This window comes from Tetrao urogallus (genome assembly GCF_951394365.1).
Source record: "Tetrao urogallus genome assembly, chromosome: 2".
Classification (NCBI taxonomy): domain Eukaryota; kingdom Metazoa; phylum Chordata; class Aves; order Galliformes; family Phasianidae; genus Tetrao; species Tetrao urogallus.
The window spans coordinates 17,529,102-17,554,952 of NC_136814.1; the positions used below are offsets into that span (position 1 = coordinate 17,529,102).

General features: G+C 43.7%; 1 protein-coding gene across 1 annotated transcript; it reads right to left on the reverse strand.

The window, feature by feature from the left end:
• Nucleotides 1-279: 279 nt before the first annotated feature.
• MIA3 (MIA SH3 domain ER export factor 3) lies at nucleotides 280-25,050 on the reverse strand (the record flags this gene model as incomplete). The annotated part of the gene is made up of 28 exons (XM_079550090.1): nucleotides 280-599; nucleotides 961-1,123; nucleotides 1,967-2,043; nucleotides 2,164-2,232; nucleotides 2,416-2,547; nucleotides 2,716-2,813; nucleotides 3,119-3,186; nucleotides 3,278-3,313; nucleotides 3,418-3,478; nucleotides 3,577-3,678; nucleotides 4,467-4,605; nucleotides 4,732-4,822; nucleotides 4,909-4,958; nucleotides 5,799-5,922; nucleotides 6,032-6,154; nucleotides 6,924-7,028; nucleotides 7,226-7,297; nucleotides 8,094-8,204; nucleotides 8,297-8,374; nucleotides 8,525-8,613; nucleotides 10,553-10,574; nucleotides 11,722-11,853; nucleotides 12,758-12,870; nucleotides 13,641-13,922; nucleotides 14,896-17,842; nucleotides 18,820-18,906; nucleotides 24,119-24,252; nucleotides 24,906-25,050. The coding sequence occupies 28 exons, from the start codon at nucleotides 25,048-25,050 to the stop codon at nucleotides 280-282; spliced, it is 5,970 nt and encodes a 1,989-aa protein (XP_079406216.1).
• Nucleotides 25,051-25,851: the final 801 nt, after the last annotated feature.

Consider the following 25,851-nt stretch of genomic DNA (forward strand, 5'->3'; position numbering starts at 1 on the left):
ATTTAATTAAAACTAGCCACACAGGTATTTCCGTTCTATTGCACGTTTCGAGTAGATTCAAGTCCATCACAAAAAGGTTCTTGCAGCCCAAGAGGATGGATGAGTTTAAGGTGATCATAAATGTTTGCAGCGACCGGATAAAAATTACTCCTGAAAAAACTGAGAGATACTGAAATGAAACAAATGGCTTCAACTAGAGAACCAGCCACCGTTTCTGCAGCACGCAGGAAGCGCACGGGAGGCCGTTCCACTGAGCTGCTGACCAACCGGAGGCTGCAGTTAGGGCTTCTGCACAGGAGGCTGTGTGTAGTCTTTCGAGGCCGCGGGTGGCGGTGCAGGGCAGTCCCTGGGTCCTGCTGCAGGCAAGTCTCTGCTCCGAGAAGGTGCGTAGTCCCTGGAGGCAGGCGGGGGTAGCGGCGGGCCTGGTGGAAAATCGCGTGGGCCAGGAGGAGCCGGGGGTCGGAAATGAGGGAGCCCACGTCTGTAGCTTCTGGGATCCGGAAAGGGCGGCAGGGGGCCGGGAGGCAGATCTCTTATTCCTAAGGGTGGGCCAGGTAAGAAATCTCTTGCGGCTGGCGGTGGTAAGGGAGCACCACAAACTGGAAGGAAAGGAGAAGGCGGAGTTAAATTTTACTTGAACCTGACTTGTTCTTCATCTCTGCATTCGTTGGAGCGGCTCTGGGGTAGGTCACTGCCACATGCAAGACTGCAGCAGTCATTAGTTCTATCCTAGTGCCTGTTGGCTGCTGGTTTCTGTTACAGCCTAATCAAGGAAGAGCACCTTGGCGGGACGGAGACTTGGGGAGACACTCACTCATTCAAACATTTGGAGCAAGACAGCTAAACCTCATGAAGCATGGGGAAACTGGTGCTACCGGATGGCATTCCCAGTTCTACGGTACGCTTCTGAGGAGCTCAGTGGGAAAAGTTCCGTTTGAGCACAAGGCAATGCAACTGTACCTAAGGGCACAGGGAGAGGTCGAGGCCCAGGCCCGTAGTGTCCAGGAAAAGGAGCTGGTGGTGGACCATAGTTAACAGGTGGTGGAGGCAGAGGTCCCATCACTGGAGAGGTCATGACGGGCGTCCCAGGGAAAGAAGGTGGGCCTTTGGGACCAACGTTAACCTGTGTGAGATGAGGTTAATATTCCAGCATGTTAGTCACTACCTGAGGAATACCAACACCGCTGAGCGCCGCAACCACTCACCACAGGCCAAGAGATGGAGAGGGGGACAGGGGGGAAAGACATCCCAAAACTCATTAACTGAGTAGAACATAAGGAGGTGTGTTGCATCATCATCCCCTCAACCAGAACACTGTGTGCACTACCTAGGAGTGAACAGTTTGTGCATCTTCTCAGATGACTAATTTTCCAAGTACAGCTTTAGCTGGAGAATGATCACTCCTGTGAAGCATCCTCAGGTGGATACCCCTTTGGTGTAGGGCCTGGCACCCAACGTTAAATATGGAATGCAGTTAAATACACAAGTAAGAGTGCTTAAGATTATCATTGTCACGCTGAAATGAAGTGTTTCCCTGCAGCCCTTAAAAGAAAGGTCTAATTTCATTAACTCCATTTAAAACAAACAAACCACAGACAGGAGGTGTTCATCATTAGAGAAACCTTTGAGACAGAAGTATCAGCCTTTAGTTAGTTTTGCAGTGTTTTGTTATTGAGCAGTTCAGAACACCAAGCCTGTTATTCTTCATGAAAGCAGTGCACCACCATGTTCAGCCTCTGAATACTCACTGTAGCTGGTTCAATAGATGAAGGTGAATCAGTAGTTACACAGGGGGCTTCAGGCTCTTTGGGAGAGGGCTGCTTTTTTTGGGGAAAGGGGCAGACATCAAATAAAGTAGTGACAGGACATAGACAAGACAGAACATGACACAGTTAAAGCAGCAGCAGAAGTACAGTGAATCGTGTATTAGAAATGTTTCCTGAAGGTTGTTTCTTTTGCAGCTTACCGCCCTATCCTTTGCTGTGGCAGGAGAGGAGGTTCTCGGCCCACTGCTGATCAGGGATGCTACAGCAGGCCCAAGATCTGCAGAGAGAGCCACAAAGGCAAGTCTCAGTCACGCTTTTGGAAAAGGAATGTGGTTCTTGAGGTTCCATTTCTGAACTGAAAGACTGTGTGCAACTGGGGGCAGGCCACATAACTTACCAGGAACAGACATCCTTCCAGGGAGCTCTGGTGGCCTCCGTGGAGCAGGGGGGCCGTCTACCACTGTACCTTAAGAGAAACAACACCAGAGATTCTAATCAACACGTGCCCGAGCTACTTTAAATTAAAATCCATTTGTGCGTTAACAAAGCAGGTATCAATACTTACACGATCCCTAGAATCAAAATCAGACCTTAGCATTCTTTGCAGCACGTAAGGTAGGCATGACAGAAAGGAACCCTCTCTCCTTACCAAATTCAGCTCTTGATCCTTCCCTCTGAGGAGCAGAAAGGGGCCTACTGGGAACTTCCATCATCTGTGTGGGTGATGGATTTCCTCCACTCACAGGAGATGGACCAAAAGAACCATCTCTACTTAAGGGCACTACATCAAGGAAGAAAAATCAACAAAGAAAAGTAAATCACACTGATTTTATTACTATATCATAGCTGTTTTTTGTGTTTGTGTTTTTTTTTTTGTTTTTTTGTTTTTTTTTTTTTAAAAATAAGCTGATTCTAAGACCAGAGTTTTGGGAGAAACAGGAGCACTTACTTCGTCGTGGTGGGACCTGGCGATCAGGTCTGCCTGGGGTTGGCTTTACAATTAGAGGTCTTTGAAGCATGATGGTTTTTTGGTTCACTTCCATTAATCTAAATTTAACAAATAGTTTTTTAACTTATAATGTATAATGACTCTCAAATATTTTATATATATATAATATATAGTAAAATGTTTGAGCTTTTACCTAGTAATCCTATTTCTAACCATCAAAACAAGTTAAAAGCTTAAAGTTCTTATTCATATGTGTACCACACGGTATTCAAGGAGGTCAACCCGACCTCTCCTTCTCGCACGTTGTACAGAAACCAGCTGACCATGCACCTTGCAGAATCTTAGCTCCTCCTTGCCTAAGAAACGATCCCAGAGCAATAAAACCAGCCTGTACTGTACTCACTTCTGTCTCAGGTTGGCCGCTTCTCTTTTCTCTTCAGCCAGAGCTCTCTCAGCAGAGCGGGCAATAAGCTGCCAAGGAAAATTTTGCCAGCTGCATTAACTGCACCAGCCCAAAGCCAAATACAAAATGTTCATATCAAAAAGGGAAGAACACTCTTACCCAGTTGTCGTGTGCTTTTTTCTCATGAGCAGCAATCTTAAGAAGAAAATAAGTATATTAATTTTTTTCTTCCAACAACTTGGTTTCCAAGAACTCATTACAGAGCATTAGAATGATGCAGTAATTGGCAGCTACTGTACCTGGTTTTTATAAGATCTCTCTGTTTTTAGCAATTCCTCTTCCATATCTTGAATCCTCTGCCTTTATAAAAAGAAAAGGAGGGGAAAGAGGAAAATTAAATGAGTTTTCTTCAGTAGCTGAAATAAAGAAAAACAACAGCTTTCAGAAACCAAAGTTACTTGTAAACTTTCACTTCCTCGATAGCCAGCACGGCCTTTTCATCTGCAGCAGACAACTTCTGCTCCTTCTCCTGGCGCTCATACTCTTCTTGAGTTAGTTTTCTACACAGGGAAAAAACAAAACCAAACAGATTAAAAAAGAGTATTTCACCATCCTACATCTACTATGCAATAATTTTTCACACCCTTTTTAACCTTATACTTCACTAACTGTATGGTTTTTGACATTTCTCTACAAGTACTGAGGAAGTTCCTAATGTCTTCCTCTCTTACAAGAGCTATCCCACAGCAGTGAGCCACAGAACTACTCACAAGTGAACTATTCCTAATGCACAGTTCAACTCACATGTGCAAACAGCTTCCCAGAAAAAAAGATACGGGAAGCCCTAAACTGAAATCAATCAACACAGTAACAGGCAGTCTCACTTCCTACAAGTTTTGGAAGGAATATATATCCCTCAGTTAGAGAGGACGGCTTCTCTTCTCGAAAGCTGGGTTCTCCTTTTCCTCTCCAGTATGTGTTTATTACATCTGGATCCTGAGGTAATACGATCAGAAGCTTTGGCACTGAGGTACTGCAGAACCTCAACTATTGAGATTCTCCCAGTGCTGTTTCCTCCAACCCCACACACCTGAGCCTTACATCTTTCAATTGCTTCGCCATCAGAACCTCATTCTTATAGCATGTAGCTGAAAACATCCCTTAATGTTTTCCCCACTAAACTGAGATTGTATTACAGGTATCTCAGTAAGAAAACAAAACAATACATGAATGACAAATGAATACAGATACACAAGTAGTTCTTCAGTGCTAGTGATTCATTCACCTCAGCTATCAACATGAACTCAAACAGTTTAGTTATCTCATGGAAGAGTGATTCAAGGCTTACTTCTGAAGTGCCATTTCTTTCTGCTGGTAAAGTTCACCAAGAATCTCCACTTTCTGCTGTAGTGTTTTACATTCATTTTCCAGTCGAGCTTTGGCTGACTGCAGTGAGGAGGAGTCGTGTTCTAATTTTTTTATTTGCTCTGTTGGAGAAGCAAAGGTAAGTGAGGAATTTGCAACTGGAACTGTTATGCACCTTAGGCGATCTGTTTCTTTGAAAATCATAAACAGAATTTCATTCTAAGCAATTTTTTACTAAGTCTACCCACCCTCCAGCTCATGTCTTGCTGCCACTTCGTCACTCAGCTTGGACTGCAGAGAATTTCTGTCTTCTTCAACTAGGGATAACATAGTTTTTACCTGAAAAAAAAAAGTCAGCAGAAAGTTTACAATCTCAGGCATAGCAGTAATGTAACTGTATTTATTCGTCCTCTTGTGTAGCATACCCTGGAGGCATCCATCATCTGCTTAATCTGAGTCTTCATCTTCTCATTATCTAGAAGAGAAAAATACATTTGTTTTTGGTGTTTCTTAATCCCAATTCCCTGGACTCTACAGCTGTTAAAAGTAACATTCCCCACCTTTCAATGGCAGATAGGTCCAAAGAAAAAAAGGCAGGGAGTTGTGTAGGAAACAAGACACGATAGTAATTCACCCCCCAGCATAAGGGAACTCGTAGAATTACTCCAAAAAGCATTCCAGAAGATTGCTCCGTGCAGCTTTTCTTTCTAGCCACCAGTATAACATTAGTGTGAACAGTGTCCGTTACTGGACACAGTTTGTGAAATTCAAGCCATGAGAATTTTCATCCTAATTACGTTGTAGGATTAGAAAAACTCAGGAGGCTGGAAGGAGGGAATCAGAGACATAACAGAAGTGCCCCAGAATCACAGACATTGTGAACATGTCCAACATCACGGAAGATATACTTCCTAAATAGTTTTGCCAACTTCTGTTTCAGTCTTTCAGATTAAAAGACACCATTACCTAAATGGATCCTGAGATAACCAGGATTCTTGACTAAAAACTTGTATTAACATAAATGTAGCACAACAAGGCAGAGATTTTCAGCTTTCAGAATGGTCTTAATTGCTAGCTTCTATACAGTTATCTTTAGAACCGTCATTACATCTACAACACACCTGAACAGCAAACTAAAAACAATTATGGACCTTTTAAGCATTTGGCCATTCAGTGCTTTGTGTTATCTGAAGATCAACTCTTGCAGCACAAGCAGCTACACGCACTGTTCTCCTCGTTCCCCACATGAGATGTATAAATCACCTGATGTGCTTTAGCTGCTACGTGCCCCAGCCAGCAGGTCGGACTACTGTACCTGGCAACTCTCCATTGGCCAGATCGTCTCTTGTGCTCCATTCGAGCCCTTCACCGTCCTTCTTGGCTTCAGATGCTGAATCTGTGTCAAGTTGCTTCAGCTGCATAATGCAGTTAGTTAAAACCTAGTACAGAAATCAAAGGATCACTGAAGGAGGATTGCTCTGCGTTTTGTAAACTATACTGAAGTATTTTACAACGCGCGATGTTTAAAGCTTGTTACAAAGAACCTACTTCAATTTCGTTTTCTTTGTAGGCAAGTGCTTCTTCTATGTCCTTCTGAGACTTCCGATACAGTTTGATCTGCTCAGTGAGCTCAGTGTGCCTCTCACTCCAACCTTCAGCTTCTTTTAGCAGCTGTATGAAACACAGAAGCAAGACAGTTTTTCGGTTTATTTTTAGAATGTGTAACAGAAGTCTGTTTCACTACCACCTCCTCAGAGATCTGATCAGCACAGGCCACAGATGAAGTGCAAACTTAATGCTTATGACACACGCTGCCGGTCTGCTGGCAGAGCTGGATGCTTAAAATCTTTCTGCAAGTTACACGACGAGGTGATTTTACAAACTTGACGCCTTCTCTAATATTTCAACATCAGAAACAAACTACTCCTACGCATCAGGATATCAGGAGTTAACTGCAGCTCAGAGATAACTGTATCACCACATTTCTTAAATCAGCATTTGTGTCACATACGGAGAATGAAAACAGAGATACTGTCAACTGCCCACAGAAGCACTGTCATGGCATTTCAGGGCTAAAGGGGAACTGCATTAACTTTGCTTCGGAATTGATTTTTGGCAACTCTTTGCTATAACATCCTTCAGCCCTGACCCCAAGTAGCAATTTCTTGATCACACAGCGACCATCAGATTAGTACAAACCTTCTGATCAATTACTGACAAAAATCGAATGAATGGAACTGGCATAATGGAGATGTGTGGCTTGTCTGCACAAAGAGATTGTGGGGCCCAAGGGGTTTAAATTTAATCTTAACATGAAACATGAGATTCTGCTGTTAAGAAAACAAAGACACTGTGAAGATATACTCAAGAAAACTAGGAGTAAAGTGCTAGTGTTTAACTCAAAGGAGAAACAATGTTGCCTCCCCTGGGCAGAACCTACTTGCTCTTTGCTCTTTTTCAGCCTAGCATTCTCTTCTTGCACATGCTGAAGCTCTGCTTTCACCTTTTCTTCACTTAGTTTAGATTCATTAAGGGCTATCTGCACCTGAAACAAAAAGAGGCATAAAAAAAACACTGTAAGGGAGTAACAGCTACGTCTTACCTGCTAACAGAAAAGAAGGCATACATGCACAGACAGCTGAAATCTGTCAAGCTAGCATTTTCTATCAGGTTCTAGGTAAGAGTTTTCCTGGTACAGAACTGACACCTGTGACTGTCAGAAGGACTCAGATAATGCTTTACCTCTGACAGCTCTGCAGAATGCATACTGAAAGCCTCTTCAAACTTCTCCAAGGACTTCTGGGTTTCAGAAAGCTAAGTAAGAAAAAGGAGAACAGTGAGCTCTATTGATCTAGTAGGGAGCTGAGCCTGAGTAATCTGTGCATTTTGGAAGCAGAAATGGAAATTCAGAGCACCAACGCATTTCCACTCAGAGCAACCATCAGACTAGAAGCAATGCAGTGCTGCCTTCTCAGCGAAGCAAGGAACAGAAACACAGTGCACATTAGAACCAACTTTCCCCTCTGACTCAGGCTGTGCGTGGCAGGGAAAGCTCCCTTTAGACCTACACAGCCCAGAATGGAAGTACCACGTGTTGCTGCCATTAGCAACAACCTTTGATCAAAACACCAAAGAACATGTTGGAACTTACTATTATTACAGCAAATCAAACTTTAAAAAAGGGAAGAAAAAAATAGTGTGTGGTTTTGTTGTTTTTTTTTTTTTTTTAAGTACCACCTCTGGATGCAAATTAGGGGCAGCTTAGAGATTCTCACATTTGTTACAGAATTACACATTTCCTCTAAGCACAAGGAAACCTCTCTTACCAACCTAAGAACTTCAGCCCATACTGTTATGGAACTTCCTGGCTTTGGCTCAAAATCCATTTATGTGTGAAAGCACAACCACAGAAGTTGATAAAAATCTTGTAAGAAAAAAGACGAGCGAATCTCCCCCTTGAACTTGGAATGAACCCAAAGTTTAATTCCAGGTCTTTCTGAGGTGGTTCATCTCATTTTCTCTGCCTCTATCTGTTAACCAACAGACTGTGAGCAGTTTGTAGGGCACACTTAAGGTAAGGACAGTGCAAGACAGGTGTGACTGCTCTTACTTTTTTCTGTTTCTTCGCATTTTGTTTTCTCTCTGTGTCAAGCATTGTGCACAGACTTTTTATTTTGTCATCTAGCTGATGATTTGTTTCTTCTAGTCCTTTGACTGTGTCCTACAAAAAAAGAGTATAAGATCAACTAAAGCAAGTCATTTCATGAACATTTCTGGTGTCAGTACAAACGTAGACTATTGACTGCTCCTTACCTTGAGCCCCGCAATTTCATCTGAGAGAATGCTTTTTTGTTCTTGGGCCACTTTCATCGATTCCTTCGCTTGCTTTATCTAAGCACAAAAACAACCACCCGAATTGAGGACATTTCAACACAATATTCAGTAAGAATGGAAACAAAAATACACTAGCCATTGCACTGACTGTGCCATTAAACCAATAACAAAATCAGCAAGCAAGGGGACAAGAACCTAGAATGATACCTTTTCATCGCATTCTGAAAACTTGTCTAACATTTCTGTTTTTTCTTGTAGGAGGTTTTGAATCTTCTCAGCCAGTTGCTTTTCAGTCACTAGAAAGAAAAAGGAAGCTTACAATAATTGTACTTCACATACTGGGAAAAAAAACAACAACAAAATCAGAGCTATCAGTTCAGGGAGCATTTGTAAGAAAGGACTACAGCACAGACCAGGAGAGTTGTCCACTTCCTCCTAATCAGATCATTCTGCAGGAGTCTGAGCACTTCCAGCTTTCATTTAAAGTTAGGACTGAAAACAAGACAGTAAAGCTTGTTAAACACTGATGCAAATCATTTAGCTCTTGCATCTGCTTGGTGGGAGCTGCTCACAAACAGCACAGCTAAGCAGAGTGAGGTGCTGGCGACACACAGAGGAGCTACTTCAAAAGAAGTGACAGTCAGAATGCTGAAGATGTCTCAGACTGCTGCTCTGATAGTCAAGGAGATGCAGCTGCCTTCCCTGAACAACAACCTGTTTCTGTAATATTGAAAACTGCGTGGTCAGCAAAAGTAATGGGATGAAAGCTCTGAAAGAACTTCAGTATGCTCAAGGAGCTGCATGGCTTTCTAACAGACACTATTTCTGGACACCTGAAATGGCTGTGATCAAGCAGCAGTTGTTTAGACACATACTTTGTTTCTCTCCAACCAACCTTTAGGATACATTCTACATCACTGCAAAAAAATAACTGAAGTGCAATAAATTAAAGAATTGTCCAATTAGCATTACTTTATTTGAGCACCACAAGCCCCACGTGCTGCACAGCAAATTCTGCAGCACAAACAAGAAGCACTGGTTGCTCCAACCACATCCTACACACTGTGATGGCAATTGCTGCTCCTCCCTCCTCTCCTCTCCCACACGGGTGCTCCTGGCAGAGAGGATCCTCAGCCCTTCTGCTTGCAGGAAAGGAGGGCAACAAGGGACTGCTGAGGTACAAAATGCTTTCCAACACTTTAAGGGCAGGAATGCCCAATTAAACTGATCTTCAAGTTAATTGCAGTGACAAACAACGAGTAATAGGTTACAAGTGGAATCCAGAAAATAAGATCTTTCAATGCATTTTTGTCACCGCTAATGTTCTTCTATTTGTATAAAGATTTTTAGTGACATTCATTTCATCGTGCTTGAAAAGCATGTATTTGCTCTTAGTTTTAGTAGTTACTATGTAGTATCATACGAGAAAATATTTTGAGGAAAAAAGTTAGACCTATGTTCTTCATTCTTTTGGAGAAGGCTGCTAAGAAATTTCTGTATCAGCAGTACAATTTTTCCCCTCTCCAAAAACATCTTTTTTTCAGCCCAGAAATCTCCTTACAGATCTAAGACAGACTTTTTCATCTCACCAACCCGCATACAATGAACTGTATGAAAGAAAACTCCAGTATAACTGAAATGAAACTACAGAGTACTGACAAGTAAGCAGTATGGTTTGTGGTGAGGAAACATGGCAGAGTTAGTGTGAAGACAGTTCTTTCATATTTTCATTTTGTATTCAAATACAAATTGCCCCACTTTAAATTCTTTTTCTACTGAATACAAGTCAATTGCACACACTTCAAACTACATGCATATTTAGATTGCATGTAGGAAGCCTTTCCTAACTGCATAGCAGCCGGTTTTGGGCTCCCTGCAACCCTCTAAATGACAAGAGAAGCACCAAGGAAAGGAAAATTCACTGCAAGTCTGAAAACCAAACATTCTCCCATTGTACCAGTTAACCCAGGGATCACATTTACTTTGAACCACACTGAGCTTTCCCTTGCCTGTTCTTTAATCCACAGGTGTGGGTCACATTGTTTCTCTTAACTCAAAGCATATTCAAAATCCTCACTCAGGTAAACAACATCTCCCAGCCCAGCTGACTCCATAACCCTGAACTCAGTGCTCTCCTTGAAAGGAACTAAGATTAACACTTGGTTCTCTGAAACAACTTTCCAAACTTTAAAGTGCCTCAGTAGGAAGCACACCAAAAAGCACAGAGAAACTTACCTTGATACATTCTACTCTTCACCTATAGAAGAAAAAAGAAAATAGTTGTAAGTAATAGAGACGTTAATATTTCCTATGGAAGCAAGTTGCCGTGTATACACAGATTAAAGCAGCACATGGAAAGTACATCCCTTCCTGCCAACTGGAGTTGGATAACACTACAAACAGGCTTAAGCTGTTTTCTAATAAAAGCTTCTAAGCTAATGACCTGTCCTAGAGCCTAAGCAAGTATCTGTTTACTCAGACACTAAAAGGATAACAGTAAGTGGCTGCATCCCATGAGGAATAAAGAAAATTAAACCGCTTTGCAAAGAACAATCATGAATTTGCTAACATAAAAAAGCACGCACCTCACTTCGATCCTCTGTTTTCACAGCAATTGCTCATTTCAAAACACCAATACAGGAACTCAGAAGATTTCTTTTTTGTGCTGTAAAAGCACAACAGTATTGGGGAGTTGAGACTGATCTAGTGTATTAGATATCAGAACTCAAGTAAGGAAAAAAAAATTAGCAATTTTGTTTCAGATAATATTTGGTTGTTTAGCAAAGATGAAGTATTTCACAGACTTCCAATGCACATCACTGAAAAGGATATCTATAAAATAAAGAGTCCTAAGCAATTTTCACTCTCAAAGATGCAGTGGTACACCTGAGAGCTACTGATGGCATTTATCTTTCACAGAAGGTTATCTGTGTATGAAAGAGCAGCAGAACAGAGTGAGGAGCAGAGCATGGAAGGGGCTCTGTGGTGAAAATTACTATCAGGTTTTTCAGTTTCTAAGCATGGTGCAGCTGGGCAATATGAAGGAGTATTAACTGCTTGTTTTGGAGACCGCCAGCAATGGGCTCAAGTACATGGAAGGCTTCTCACACCAGAGCTATGGTGATCTTTTCTTTCCTCAGCCTTTTAGGTTTATACTGCATTCTGCTATTTTGATTTGGAAGCCATCACTTACAAGGAAATCTTCAATACATAGCATAAAAGGAACACCATCTGAGTTAATAAAAAAATTACAAATTTTAGTAACGAAGCTCAGCATTTAACTGATACTAACACTCCACATGGAAAAACCTACTGCTTTGACATCCCCAACGCCAAAACAGTTTGGTGCCACAAACAACAGTCCCTGAAGTATCAGCAGGCTCACGAGCACGAGATACACTCACCGAAAGGCAGGTTCTCCAGAAAACGATAGCAAGTGTGGCCATCCCCACTAAGGCAGTGACAATGACAGGCTCCCATGGAAGCCCATGGAAATCAGGCCCAGGACGGATATCCTCAGGCAGGGTGGCAGCCAGCTGAAAGCCAACAACACAGACAGCAGTGAATACGTTTCTGTTAAGCGCTCAGGTAAAGCGCGCAGTAAAGTAAGGGCTGACAAGTAAAGCGAGCGGTCTGACAAACGTTTCTGCGCCTCTCGCAGAGCCTGAGAAGCATCTAGAGCTTTCCCGCAATTCTTCTGTATGAAACCGAAAACCGAAGAGGAAAAAAACCACACGGCAGCTCGGCGCTTGTGTTTCTGCTCAGAAGTGAGAGCGTTTGAAAGACAGCCGGCAACCCCACCTGCTAGCGAAGAACACACAGCCACACACACATCTCGTTACAAAGCACCGGCAGCCACCCGATCCCTTTCCACACACAGCCGCGAGGCCAGAAAAACAGGGGAAAAAATACAACTTTGCAGCCGGGCGTTATTAAGAAAGCGGCGCCAACAGCTCTGTAATTGCCGCTCACCCTTGTCACAGGGTCATATGCCATCTATCTCGTGATACGCCTTTCCCCAGAGGCCCTGAGCGAGGGCTGCCACCGGCCAGCACGGCTCTCCGCGTCGTGCGCGCACCGCAGCCGACAGCAGTTCGGCGCGGCCCCGAGACCCACGACCGGCGCCCTGCCGCAGCTGTCAGGCGCCACGAGCGGCCCCCCGCCGCGCTGCGGGATCCCCCCTCGGAGCCGCCCGTCCCGAGGAGGAGGGCTGAGGCTCCGCGCGCCGCCCGACGCAGCCGCCCACCCGCTGACGTCCCACCGGCCAGCCGCCCGGCGCGGCGCGCCCCCACCTGCAGCAGCCGTTGTGCCGGGGGCTCGGCGCCGCCCGCCGGCTCCATGGCGGCACCGGCCGACTCGCAAGCACACGTCAGCCCGGCGCTGCCCCCCGCCCCGCGCTACGTCATCGCCGCGCGCCGCCGCCGCCGGCCCGCCACTCACCTGGCGCAGCAAACGGCGCGTCGCCCCGCTCGGTGCTTCCCCTGAGGCGCCGCCTCCTGGCGGCACGGCGCTGGAGTCTGGAGGGACGGAGGGCGAGACGTCCGGAGCGCGGTCTGAAACACAGCAGAACGGCTGAGCGCTCAACCCCACCAGCCGTTTAAACATCGCTAGGGATCTTTATAGGCAGGTTTCGCTCAGAAGCTGCTCGGTCGCGGGGTGGCACGGTACCTCACGAGGTACGAAGGCTAAGCGAGGTGTGCCTGCGTTTTATCTTAGTGCTCGGCTAAGCCTCAAAGTGGAATCAGAGCTGAATGCAGAGCAGCAAAGCCGAGCTGAGCACAGCGAGCGGCCCACAGCAAAACAGAGCAAGAGAAGGCGGCAGCAGCAGGATCCCTCCTTGGTACACGCTCCAGAAGGGCCGATTTTTCCCCCACAGCAGACCCAAGTCAAATCTTTCCAAGTCATGGATTTAAAAGAACAAGACAAGATCATGGTTCTACAGCCCAGTGGCCGAATCACCAATCCCTTCCGCAAGTGGAGAAAACCTGGGCTGCCTGTCATTGCTGCTCTCATATCTGCTGCCACCCTGACACAGCCCAACAACCCCAGCACTGAGCTCCGATTACGGTGCTCATAAGAGAACATTACTCTTCTTGTTTCTAAAGAGCAAAAATACAGCAGAAAAATCTTTACCAAGGCAAGCGGCAGTTACACAACAGTACCACTAGAGGGGATGTCAGCGATTAGTAAAAACTACCAGGCTTACACCAACATTCAATGAAAACATCAGTGAAAACCCCTGCAATATCCCTCAAAGAACTATTCAGCCAATTCACTCCTCTTTAGGAGCAAAATAACAAAACAACCGAATTCAGAAGGTTACCTGGAGCAGTATCTCCCTCGGCACTCTCTCCTGCACCAGTTGCCCCAAAGGAATCAGCCAGCAGCAATTCTCTTTCACTGTTGTACCCATCTGCAGCTTCTCTGTCATCTGAGAAGGTGGCTTCCTCATCCTCAGGTGGAATATTAACAGCTGCTTCCTCCTCCTCCTCCATAGGAAGAAATGGCCTCTTGTCCTCAAGCTGCTGAAACTTCTGACTGCTCTCATCAATGCCATGTAGGTTTCTGACAGGAGCTGTGTCATATTCAGCTTCTTTTGCAGCACCTGTGACAGAAAGACAAGAATTTAAGCATTGAAGTGATGTGTAGTTCTTGCTGGCAGCTGTCTCCAGAGAAATACTGCATTGACAAAGCTTTCTTGATACTTTTTGAACTTATACAAGAACTTATACTATACTTGAACTTATACGAGTTTCAGTGCTGTCTAATTAAATGTCTCTCTGGAATTTATGCAGAGAATCAACCACTGACCAGACAGTGAGATATTTTTACTGGTTTTGATGGGACTTTATAAGAAACCATATATTGAATATTTATTGCTGTGAAAGGAATCTTGCTAAGAGCACATCTTACCACCTTACATATTAATTAGATAATAGCAAGACTATAACAGACTCAAGGACTGGTTCTAATCCCACCAAAAGACCAGTTTGTTCAGTATTTATGTTTATACACACACTTTTATGAACGTGGACAAAAACAAGACGGTAGGAACACCTGAGATTTAGACACATAGATTTAGTGCCTGAAATTTGCATTAGTTACTGCACGTCCCATAATAGGGTAGCTAGTTCAGAAAAGACTGCTCCAAGCATTCTAGCAAATTCGGCACATTAGTGTATGTGAATCCATAACTTCTTGAAAGAGGAGTTCAACATCTCCTCCTAGCCATGTTCATCCTCCGATCCCCCTTTCTTACACAGAAGCTGGCCCACAAGAACAGGCACACTGAATGCACTGTTTTCTCACAGGATTTCCTATCCAGAACAACAGCAAAAATATGCATTAAAAATAAAGGAAAACACCAGCAGATTCTGTAGGGCCTCTTCCAATTCTGCTCCCTCACCCTCTTAAAGCTTTTTTAGAGTACACAGTGTTGTTTGGGATATAGTTTTACTTCCACTTTATCAATTTAAATGCCAAGCCAGTTAACAATGATTTATTTTTCTTTTTGGTCTTCTTATGCAGAACAGAAAGCTCTCTCAAACTCTCCATATACATGCGTTCTGATATCCTACCTTGAGCATGCAGCTCATCTCCTTCCTGTTGTAGAAAAGAAGCAAGTGGGACACTCTCACTCGTAGATGAGTATTTACTTCTTAAAGAGTATATTAATTCTTGAATATCGTCCATCAGTGCACTTTCTTCATCATACAAATCCATTTCTTTTACCACCTCCTCTTGATTTTCTGCCACTCTGGAATCCAGGACTTTTCCTACAACATCCATAATGCTCGAGTCTGAAGACTTAAGTATCTGGTCCAAAGCTTTTTCTATTTCTTCATTGTCCTGGCTTGCCTTTCGAGCAAGCTCCATTTCTATCTTCATGTCCTGAAACATGGCTTCAATCCTAATCACATTTTGGAGCCCAAGGTACTTCTGTAGGCGTATCACACGCTTTTCATCAAGGAAATCTCTTGTTATTGTGAGTCGCTTCACAGACTCACTGTAGTCTGTTACAGTGTCATTTGTGGCTGCTGACATATCAACAGGGCTGGGGAAATGTGCAGAATGCTGGTGGGTGTTTCTTGTATCCTCTGAATTTTGAATCTCTTTTGAGTCTCCCAGTGAAATGCCCTCTGGGAGATGGTCTTTCCTTTGGTTAAAGTCGTTGCTGTCCTTTCTGTCAGGAGATTTGAAAATATATTCTTCCACAGCTGATGAGTCCTCAGCTTCAGAAGACTCTTTGTTGTCTCCCATGGCATGTTCAATCTCATCTAATTTGGTATCTTCACTCACCAGTTCATCAACCTCTTTGTTTCCAGCCTCATGTGCATCCTCCAGCTTGCTTATTTTTTTAGTCTCCTCAGAAAATGAGTTTGTTTCCTCTGCTGTTTCATAAGTAGGATTTGCAGTTCCTGAAAGAGCTTCGCTCAGTACTCCTAAGTCAGGATTTGTACTTCTAGTTGTCTGAGCGTTACCCTGAACATTGGCAAGCCTTGCTTGCAACAGCTTTGCACTTGCAGCGTTCTCATCTTCCAGTAGTTCTTCCTCTTGCTTCAAGTCAGGGTCTTCTTCAGCATCTGGCTCTTCAGACTGCAATTCTAGCCTTGGGGCTTTTTCTCCAGCTGAACTTGTGCCAAGATTTCTGTCCGAGTCTTCATTATCAGTATGAACAGTTCCTTGCTGTGCAGAATTCTCTGCATTAGTATTCTGTGTAGCACTTTCTGATTTTTCTTCAGGGGAACTTTTCTCAATACTTTCTTCAAATACTGTCATCTTGCCAAGATTTCTTGAAAGCTCTTCTTTCACATCTGCCTCTGAATACTCAGTCTCATTTTCCCATGGCCTGGGTCGTTCAGCAGTTCCCCCGTGGCTTGGGTCTCCCTCATTTGCAGAGGTTTCTTTCATGTTTCCCCTCTCTATTTCTGGTTCTTTCTTAACAGAGATGGGCTTTTGATCTTCACGATCAGCCTCCTCTGTTTGTTTCAAATCTTCTTCCTGTCTCAGGACTTCTTTTTCCACCGCAGGCATTCCTTGCTCCAGTTTGTCTTTTAGAAGGTCAGTATCTCCTGCATCACTCCGAGATGCATTTCGTACATCTTCCACTGGTTTTGCTGGAACATCACCAGAAGGCTCATACTTAGCTTTTTCTTTCTCCTTCATTTTCTCCCATAACTTTCTGTGCTTAAACTTACTTTCAGAGCTCTCCTTCAAGGTGTCACCCTCAAACTTTTCCTCTTCCTTCTCTATTTCAGCAAGTGGCACTCCTTCTGGACTTTGGTTCACATCACCAGCAGGTGGACTTAAAGCACCTTGCTTACTTCCAACAAACGATTTGAACTTCAGACCATCTCCTGGACCAGGCAAAACACGAGGATCAGGCACAACTGTACTCTTCAGCTCTTCAGGATGCAACACCATTTCATCAGTCACGAGCTGCTCTTCAAACTGTTCAGTTTTGTTTGTTTTTTCTTTTGAATCTGCGTCACTTGCACCTACAGGTTCTCTTCTAATGAGCTGTTTGGAGAGACCATCAAGTTGAGTTGCTGTTGGTGCTTCTCTCTTGCTGACTGGCATCTCTTCATCCCGCTTCTCCTTTGTTTGTTCGGATTCAAACTTGTCCATATTTACATTATCACCCAACTTCTCATTCTCACTGAAGGCATCCTCAGTAATTAATGCATCTGAATCACGTTCTTCCTCATTGTCTCTTTGGTTGTGTAGCTCTGTAGCACCATTTGCATATTCATCAAGTTTATGATGTTTTGACTCAAAGCCATTGCTTTCATCAGCTTCTGAATCCACTGGGGATATGCTTTCTTCTTCTGTCATAAATGACAGCAAGGGAATTTCTTCAAACTGATCTACAAAGTCTGACTCCTCCTCTGCATCATAAGCATTAATGCTTAAATCTTCATTAAAATCATTTTCCACTGATGTAACGAGGCGAGTCACTTCATCATCTGATACAACAGCATCAGCAGTTGAGCCAAATTTTGTTTTCAAGTTCACAGAGAGCTCTCTGTTTAAAAGCGTATAGGCATTGATTTCTTCACTCTCTTTGTCAAGTTGACTAGTTTCACCCTGAGGAATACTAGAGTTTTTGGTATTTTCACTTTCTAGCCCTTTTAGATTCTCACTTAACATTCCTTGTAAGTGCTCATGTGCAATTTGTTCTCCCTGAGAGATTTCTTCATGACTATTAACAGTGGGGTTTATCTCAGCATTTTCAGTTCCTTCTTTAAGAGAACTGTCTGCCTCCTCCGTCATGGCAAGGGCTTCCCTATCTTCAAGTCCTGTTAGTTCGAGATTGTCTGTCTCCAAAGCATCATGGGACACTACTGTATCAACCTTTCCCTCCTCTTTATCTCTTTCAGTTCTTTCAGCTGGTTTTGTCCCTGGATCACTTGATTCAGCATCCCTTTCATTTGCTATCGTCTCTTCCGATGACTTCAAAAGTTCATCCACATTATAGTTATCAAAATCATCTCTTCCGTCTTGAAAGCAAACAAAGTCTGTTTCCTGAAACGAAGAACAGTATGTAGTCATAATTACTTATTTATTTTGCATTTTACAATGATGAGACCCAACCCTCTTGTTCAGCTACAGAAATACAGAGATACAGCAGTAACGTTATTAATCATGCAGAATTCCTAAACTCTTTCAAATCAGTTGAACTTTTGCCAAACTCATAAAAACTTACATAAAAAGAAAATGGCTTAATCTCTTCCAAGACCTTCTATTAAAGAACAAAAGGCAAGCCAGCAATGGACTCAACAGTGTTTTGATTTAATCATCACATTAATTAAAAAGAATTCAGAACAATTCTATTGCTGACTGCTACTAAGGAGAAGAAAGCAAATGTCACTGTCCCAAGCTTTATTAGCTGGTTTCTCCTCAACCGACTGAGCCCTCCAAGCAGGAGCTGCCTGCCACACAGTTTCTGAAATAATCAACTGCAGCACGAGCCACTGAATACAATTCATCAGGTTCTGAAGCTGCATCTGCAGCAGTAGTTCTGGAGTTACCAGCTATTACTACTATGACTGAGTGTCATTTGCGTAAGCTTTGAAGGATCAATTCTAAAATCAAAAGACCAACAGCACAATGGGTTTTGCTTGTTTCTGATAGCACTTTCAAACTTCTGCAGTTGGGAAAATAAACAGTTCTGAATACACAGCAAACACCTTATGCGTGCCAGCCAGCAGCATTTCTAGAACTCAACCAAAACAAATTTTATTTTAACAAAGCATCATTATTCAAGAAGTGAAACATCAAAGCCCAGAATTTGAGCTGCTGATTGCAGATGCATATCTATACAAACATTTCACCTCCCAACACATACTTGAACATACTTAGTTAGCTGCTTACTGAAAAAAAAAGAGTAACTGAGGATTGCTGGCACTCCCCATTCTCCTTCTCAGTGATTTTATTGAATGCTGACGTAGGAAACAGTAAAAAGCCCAACTAAAAAAGCAATAACAACATATAAGACTTACTTCTGTTGGTAACTCTAGCTCCTCATTGGTATAATTATGATTTATTTCAAGTAAATCCTTTGGAAAATATCCAAAATCACTTCCAATCTGCAGGAAAACAAAAGCAAGCAAACAAAAAGTGGTTTTAAATAAAAAAAGCTTCTGAAATCATATGACTGTTAAAATCCTAATTACAGACACTGTAACAAAAGCATCAATCTCATTCTCAAGTATTTCTAGATGAAAATTAACACCGTGACTAGAAGAAAAAGGTTAGCAATACCTTGTTTATACAATAGTTGCCATTGATTTTATGCTCACATTTCTCCATAGTTTTGTGAAGTTGCTAAGTTTTATGGCTTGTGTTTTAAAGACCAATATATAGAATTAGCAGAGTTGGGAGTGAAACCCAAGCACTGCGACTCACACGTGCTTTAACTGCTATCCTATGCTCTCTCATCAGCACCATATTTGTACCAGGAATGTTTTCAATTAGTAAGCAGAAGAGTGCCTCTGTGCATGAATGTAAACCTTAGTAGTCAATATTTCAGTAAATATACTCACTTTGAAGTTCAAGGCAAAAAGTAGATGTTAGGAAAGCTCAAAACTGCCCCTGAGGTAATACCACAGTTTATTTTAAAACCTGTATGGAAAATATGCCCCCTTCTGCAACGTCACTGTCGATCTGCACTGAGCAACAACTGGTTACAGATGGCTGTTTTAAAGACAGGCAACATGCTACGCCAATGCAAATAGCAGAAGACATGAAACTCCCTTATCACTAACAGGATAAGATCAATACCGTACTGCTTGCTCGATAGCCCTGACAACAGCTGTCAAGAAGCCAATATTAAAAGCATATTATCGCTACACAGATTAGATAGTTTGGGCAATTAGTGCCCAGTGGACACACCCAGAAAGGTACAGGGTTCCTGGAGGCCAAAAATCTGGAAGAGAAAAAAAGTGTTGATCATTTCTTGGTTTTTTGTTTTGTCAGTTTTTGTTGTTGTAGGAGGAAGAAGACAATTGCCAATTTGCATGACATTGCTTTGGGAAGTGCAGACAGTTAAAAATCAAATAAAAAAGGAAAAAAAAAAAAGGAAAGCAACTGCGTTAAAATAGGTAGGAATATGCAGGCAAGTATTGCTACACTGATATTACTGAAACAGGCTCAACTGGACTGAAATCTTCTGAATCTATCAAGGCAGAGAGAAAAATCGTACCCGGAAGATAATACTTATCAACATTTTTTTAAACTATGCAAGCAAGGTAAGTACTGGTACATAGCAGGATTTCCTTCGTTAGCTATTTCCCACTCAAAACCTCTCATCCATAGTTTTGACTGCTAAGTTAGAGACAGGGAAAAAGATAAATCTATTACATCCCCATAGGCACAACTTATTTTGTGAACACGCCACAGAGACAACCAGTTATGCTCTTACAGAAAAGATGCAGGCTTTTGTCCTTGTGCTGCATAATACAGTTTTATTCTAACCTGACTTATTTCTCTCCATGAACTTGTATTTCAGTTTTAAATGACCTTTCTTGAAAGCAAAAGCTTCAAAGTAGCCCTCTTACAGACTAATCTCAGCGACTACCATTATAATTAGACATCACAATTTGAAACTCATTTGGTGTAATCCTAGCTGCTGACCATACAACTCCTCTGCAGTGACCCAGTTTGCCATTTATGTGGTTTATGAACCATACAGGATCTGCATGCCCTAAATTTTATCTGTTCCTCTCTCTGCAGGTCCAGTCTTGTACAGGAAAATAATGCTCCATTGTGCAAGTGAAGGAAACACTCCTCATTCTATACAGACATGATTGAGAAAAGGCATTGGGAACACTAAGTAAAGAAGGGAGATGCACCCTTCAGACCGCTTTAAAAGACAATTTCACTCCCTTCCCAGATAAAATGCTATGGGGGGACAAAACCATGCAGCAATGCATACAGCATCTGTCCCCTCCAATGCCCACATGTGACACCAGCAGCTTCAGCAAACACTGCTGACCAAAAAGCCAGCCCCACACACTAATTACCTCCACAAGACAACAGTTAGTTGGAAAAACAGGAGTTCAAAGGTTTTTCAATCTCAAAACTCTACAGCACTGACATCACAAGTACTCCAAACTGCCAAAAGAAGGAAGCAGATATGGTCGGCCCATTCTGAACGCTGGCAACATCAAGGAATACAGATGATGGGAATAAATTCCCTTGTCCTCTAGGACCTGAGAGACACGTTTTCCTGGCTTATCTGAAATCTAAATTTATCCCACCTTCCCATTCTGCTACCCTATGCATGAGATTGGGAGGAGCATGATCCACAGCAAAGTCTATGTCTTGTAACATAAGGCCAGAAATAGTTTTCTCAACATTGAATCAGAGCAAAAAAAAAAAAAAAAAACCTTTGCCATAAGATGAAATAGCCTTTTTCAGCAAGAACTTGAAGTGTCTTTGCTGTAATGTCTTGCTAAAAAGGATCAGTTTTGAATTACCTACATAGCTTTGGTGCTCTGGACCCTGTTAAAGCTGAGGGCAGAGTACAGGTGAGCTGCACAGGAGAAAAATCTACATTGCAAAACACAACACTGTAAACAGTGAGATGTGAACACTAAAGAGGAGGATAGCTGTGGAGCAGGATGTGTGCGTGGGGCAGTGACAGCACCAGATATGCTCCACCTTCTGGTTATGGGAAAACCTCATGTATTTTCTTAGAACTGAGTTATTCATGAAATTCATAATATAAAATCACAAATAAATAATGTTTGTGGAATACTGCCCTGGTGTTTGGCTTTGCTGCACTAGTGCCAAAAGCAGCCTGCCATGTCACATGCAGAATATATACTACAGCTGAGTTCCAGAAATTTTTCACATGAAGAATACTGAACTCAATGGAAATTCTGCAAAAAATAAAGTATACAAGGCTGAGATCATAAAATAAAGGCTCTATTTTGTTACATTACAACATGTTTGCCAGCACAGGGCAAAAGATCAACAACAGCTTGAAAAGGGTGGAGTGAATTTTGCAAAGGCAAATAAAGCCCAAACCCAACTGATACAGACTGTTCACCCTTAGTGAATCCTTCCTTAAGGGATCATCTCCCCTCAGGTCAGAAATGGTGCTGTAATTCTCATGGCTCCTCAAAAACAGCTCCGGACTATAGTCCGTATTTCTAACTCATCTGAAACAAACCCCAGCATGCAGTAATCCAAACTTCCCACGCACACATTCTCCTAACCTCTGCCTCCATCTGAAGGTCACGAAGTGAAAGCTGTCTCTTGAATTCATAGTTTCTATTCGATTCTAATAAATCATTTCCTCTAAAATTCCAGCAAAGGGAAGAAGTCAGTGGGGTAAACACATGTGATCAAATGACATGAGCTCACGCAGCAAGACGCTAAACAGGCTGTGGCAGAAGGAATTTGTTTGAACGCAGAGCCCACTAGGTAGCCTGATTTTAATTAGCCAGCAAGAGCCTCCCCTTAGCACCAAGACTGCACACAAGAGACATGGCTGGTCACCAAAATCAAGCTGCAAAAGCTGGCATAAGAAGTCACGGTGCATGAGAGAAACCACAGCACAACCCACAAGTGCACGACTGCAGGGTCAGCAGCAGGGTTAGATGTGCCAGTCCCCTGCTGAATGTGCATGGGGAGGCACCTCTGGTCCCTCCACAGCATTTGCAAGCTAGTTGCTCTGTTACCAGCTGAGCATCAGCCAGCAGGACAACCACAGAAATGAGAAAAAGAGACTGAATTAGCCCGTGATCATTATAAGAAACGCAGAAAAGCATGTAACACAATTAAAAATGACAGTAAACGATCAGAGTTTCACCATTCCTCTAGACCTGCCAACTTCAGCTTTTTCTTGTTAAACATGGGGAGGAGAAACCCCTTCTAACTTGGAGACACACCTGGCATGAGCTGCCAGTCGGTGAACAGGGTTGAACTGCACATTAACACAGCAATTACCTTAAAGCTGCTGTTTGATCTTACAGTCTGGACTACACCTTGTCAGTAGGAGATGCACAGTTGGCCCCACGTTACTACTCCTCATCTTAGGAACTGGCAGCTCTGCAAACCCACACCATCTAATTAGCCAGATTATTTATGGCCCAGTACATGTCAGAAGGGAATTACCAGCACGATACAATTATGAATTTTTCTTTAACTGCGTGCTGCAGCTTTCTTTTCTCTTCTATATTGTTCTAATTGGATTCAGCTCCTGCTGAGAGCTTGCCTGTCCACACCCAGCCTGAGCAGGTCAGAGAAAGCCACGCATCCTGCTCATCACCAAACCACCAGGCCCTCAGCACGCGGCCAGGTGCGGCTTCCAACAGCGTGCACCACAGTGACAGGCAGCTGCCTTCCCTGGACAGCAGAGCAAGGAGAGAGGTGGAAATAAACAGTTCAGACACAAGAAAAAGGTGTGGGAGAAGCAAGGGCAGGGGGTAACAGGGAGATGGAATAAACAACCTTCCAGATTTTCAGTGGAAGCCCACAAAAACAACTCCTCCTCTCGGGTATCACAGCTCTGCTTCTAGCAGACAAATAACACGCACAGCATTAAATCCCACAGGAGTTTCTTGGTTGTTGTGCTTTATTCATTTTTTAAAATAACTCTAAGCTCACACCTAGAGGAGGGCTTGCTCCATGAATACTCCTTTCCCTTTACTGCTGCGTGCTCAGATTACCCAAAGAAAATGACAACTCACATACGGTCACTATTCTGCAAGCTGCTACAATGAGCCACTAAAGCTGAATGACAGACACAGACCTCTTAAAGTCCAATTTACTATAATTCCTCTTAATTTTATTACTTTTTTTCCCTTTAATTCCACATGTAGCTTAAAAAAAAAAAAAAAAAAAAAAAAAAGACAAGCTGGCTGGCAGCAGAATACTAAGAAGAGGAACAACATTAAGACACATTTAAGGGACAATCTTTAGCAAGATCACACTAAGGGAAGAATGACACCTCCTCATGGGTAAACACAAGTGCAGGCTTAAGACTCGCTAGATGAGATGGGAAGTTCAGCTTCTAGGTAGCTCATGAGCCACCAGTTCCAGTGCTGCAATGCAAGACCTTCAACACAAAGAAATCTTTCTAAAAGAAACAGTTTTTAACCCCATGTTAGCATGCCTTGAGTTTGATGCAAATGCAGCCCATTTCACATCAGCCTCGAGATCAAATGGCATTCATCACACTGCGTTTCCAGGTGAAAAACTTGAGTTTTCTTGTACAAAGAAAAACAAACAAAACATTATGGCAGGAAAATATCAAGAAAAGCAAGAGAACAAATGCTTTGCAGCACTTACACTTCCAGCCCAAAGTTCAGTTGACATTCCTATTAGCTTGTAATACACGTATATTGTTTCTCCTTTCTTAAAATTTACAAAACGACAGTCTGGACCTCGAAAATCCTTCATTGCTTTCCCTCGGCACATTAGCTCTGTATAGAGAAAATAAAAAGAGTATTACTTAAAATAATAACAATTTTAAAAAAAACAGTCTTATGACAGGAGCCTTGCCTAATTGGCAGAAAATAAGATCTCGCCACGCTCACAGGGGTGAATCTCAGGTCGAGAGACGAAGATGTAACAGAAAATATCAGATCGGAGATAAAACGTAAGCTCAGCGATGGAGTGCTTGATAAAACACTTCAGAATTACATCTGAGAAGAGCTCTACGAGGCTAATTATTAATATTAAATAAGACGGGCTGAAACTCGCCTCGTAGCGAATAAGGCTCACGCTATCCAAAGCGTATAAAATACCGGAGAGCACAGAAGAAAAAGAGCGATGTGCTCTGAAACTTGCCGCGGAGGACTAGCTCGGCCAGCGCCGGCGCCCGCGGCGCGGTACGGAACGCGTCCCACTCGGAGTGGCTCTGCCCCGTCCCCACGCCAACACTCGACCCCACGCGGGCTGACAGAACGAAGAGCCCTCCGCCGGAACTCGACATCGACACGCATCCCGTGGGCGACCGGACCCGCACCGCCCGGCACTCCCAGAAGCGCCGACCGCCCCGCGGGTGCGTTTTTCTGCCCAGCGCGAAGGATAAGAAGGGCCCCCCGCCGCCCGCACCGCCCCGCAAGGCACTCACTGCTGCACTCGGGGTCGGCACAGCGCTTGCGCTCGGTGAAGCGGCGGCTCATCTCGGGCCCGGCGGCGCAGAGCGGGCCCGGCGGCGGCAGGAGCAGCAGCACGGCCAGGAGCAGACGGGGGTCCGGCGGCGCCGCTGCGGCCATGTTGGCGGGCGCCGGCGGCAGGGAGGGAGCAGACACGTCAGCGGCGCCGGCGGGAGGCGAGGCGGCGGGGGAGGGCGCTGTGCAGGCGGAGGCGGCGGGCAGATCCTCCTCCCTCCGTCAGAAAAGGAGTAGGAAGCACGCGGGGCGGGAGGGGCCGGCGCTGGAATTGAGCGTTATTGATGAGCTATGGGATGTCAGGGGAAAACTAAAACGCTCTCTCCAATGGACGAATGCTGAGGCCGCTCCAAAAACAAAGAGGTACTTGGCGGAACTGGCTGTCGAGTTGAAGGATTCTGCCCGCACGTGCGAAGGACAGCTCCTGGCAGCTGGCTTCAGCCTGTCTCCCTTGTACTTAAGAGCACCCTCAACATTTGTCCTTTGGGGTTTGCCCTGCGATGGAAGCAGCTGATCGTACTGCTGCATTTACTGCCAGCTTCCATCACAGCACTCACCAAATCGCTGCTAATTGCGCTAGAGCTGCTGCTCGTGTTCTTACTGTATCCTCACCATTACTGGGTTTTGCTTTCCACACATTCATTTCCACAGCCTCATCATACGGGGTCTGAGATCCGAGCTTAGTTAATGCAGCAGTACCTCTGAGAAAGTGTAAGTGCTTCATCTTCACCTTCCACCTGCACCAGCTTAGGATTTTAATCACATTGTGAAAAACCATCAAGCAGAAGCAGATCACCTTCCATAGCACCGCAGTAGCTCCACCAAACTTAGCTGGGACAGCCTGCCCTTCCTTACAGCCTGGCCCAGCCTGAGAATAAAGGCGACACGCAAACACTGCAGAAATAC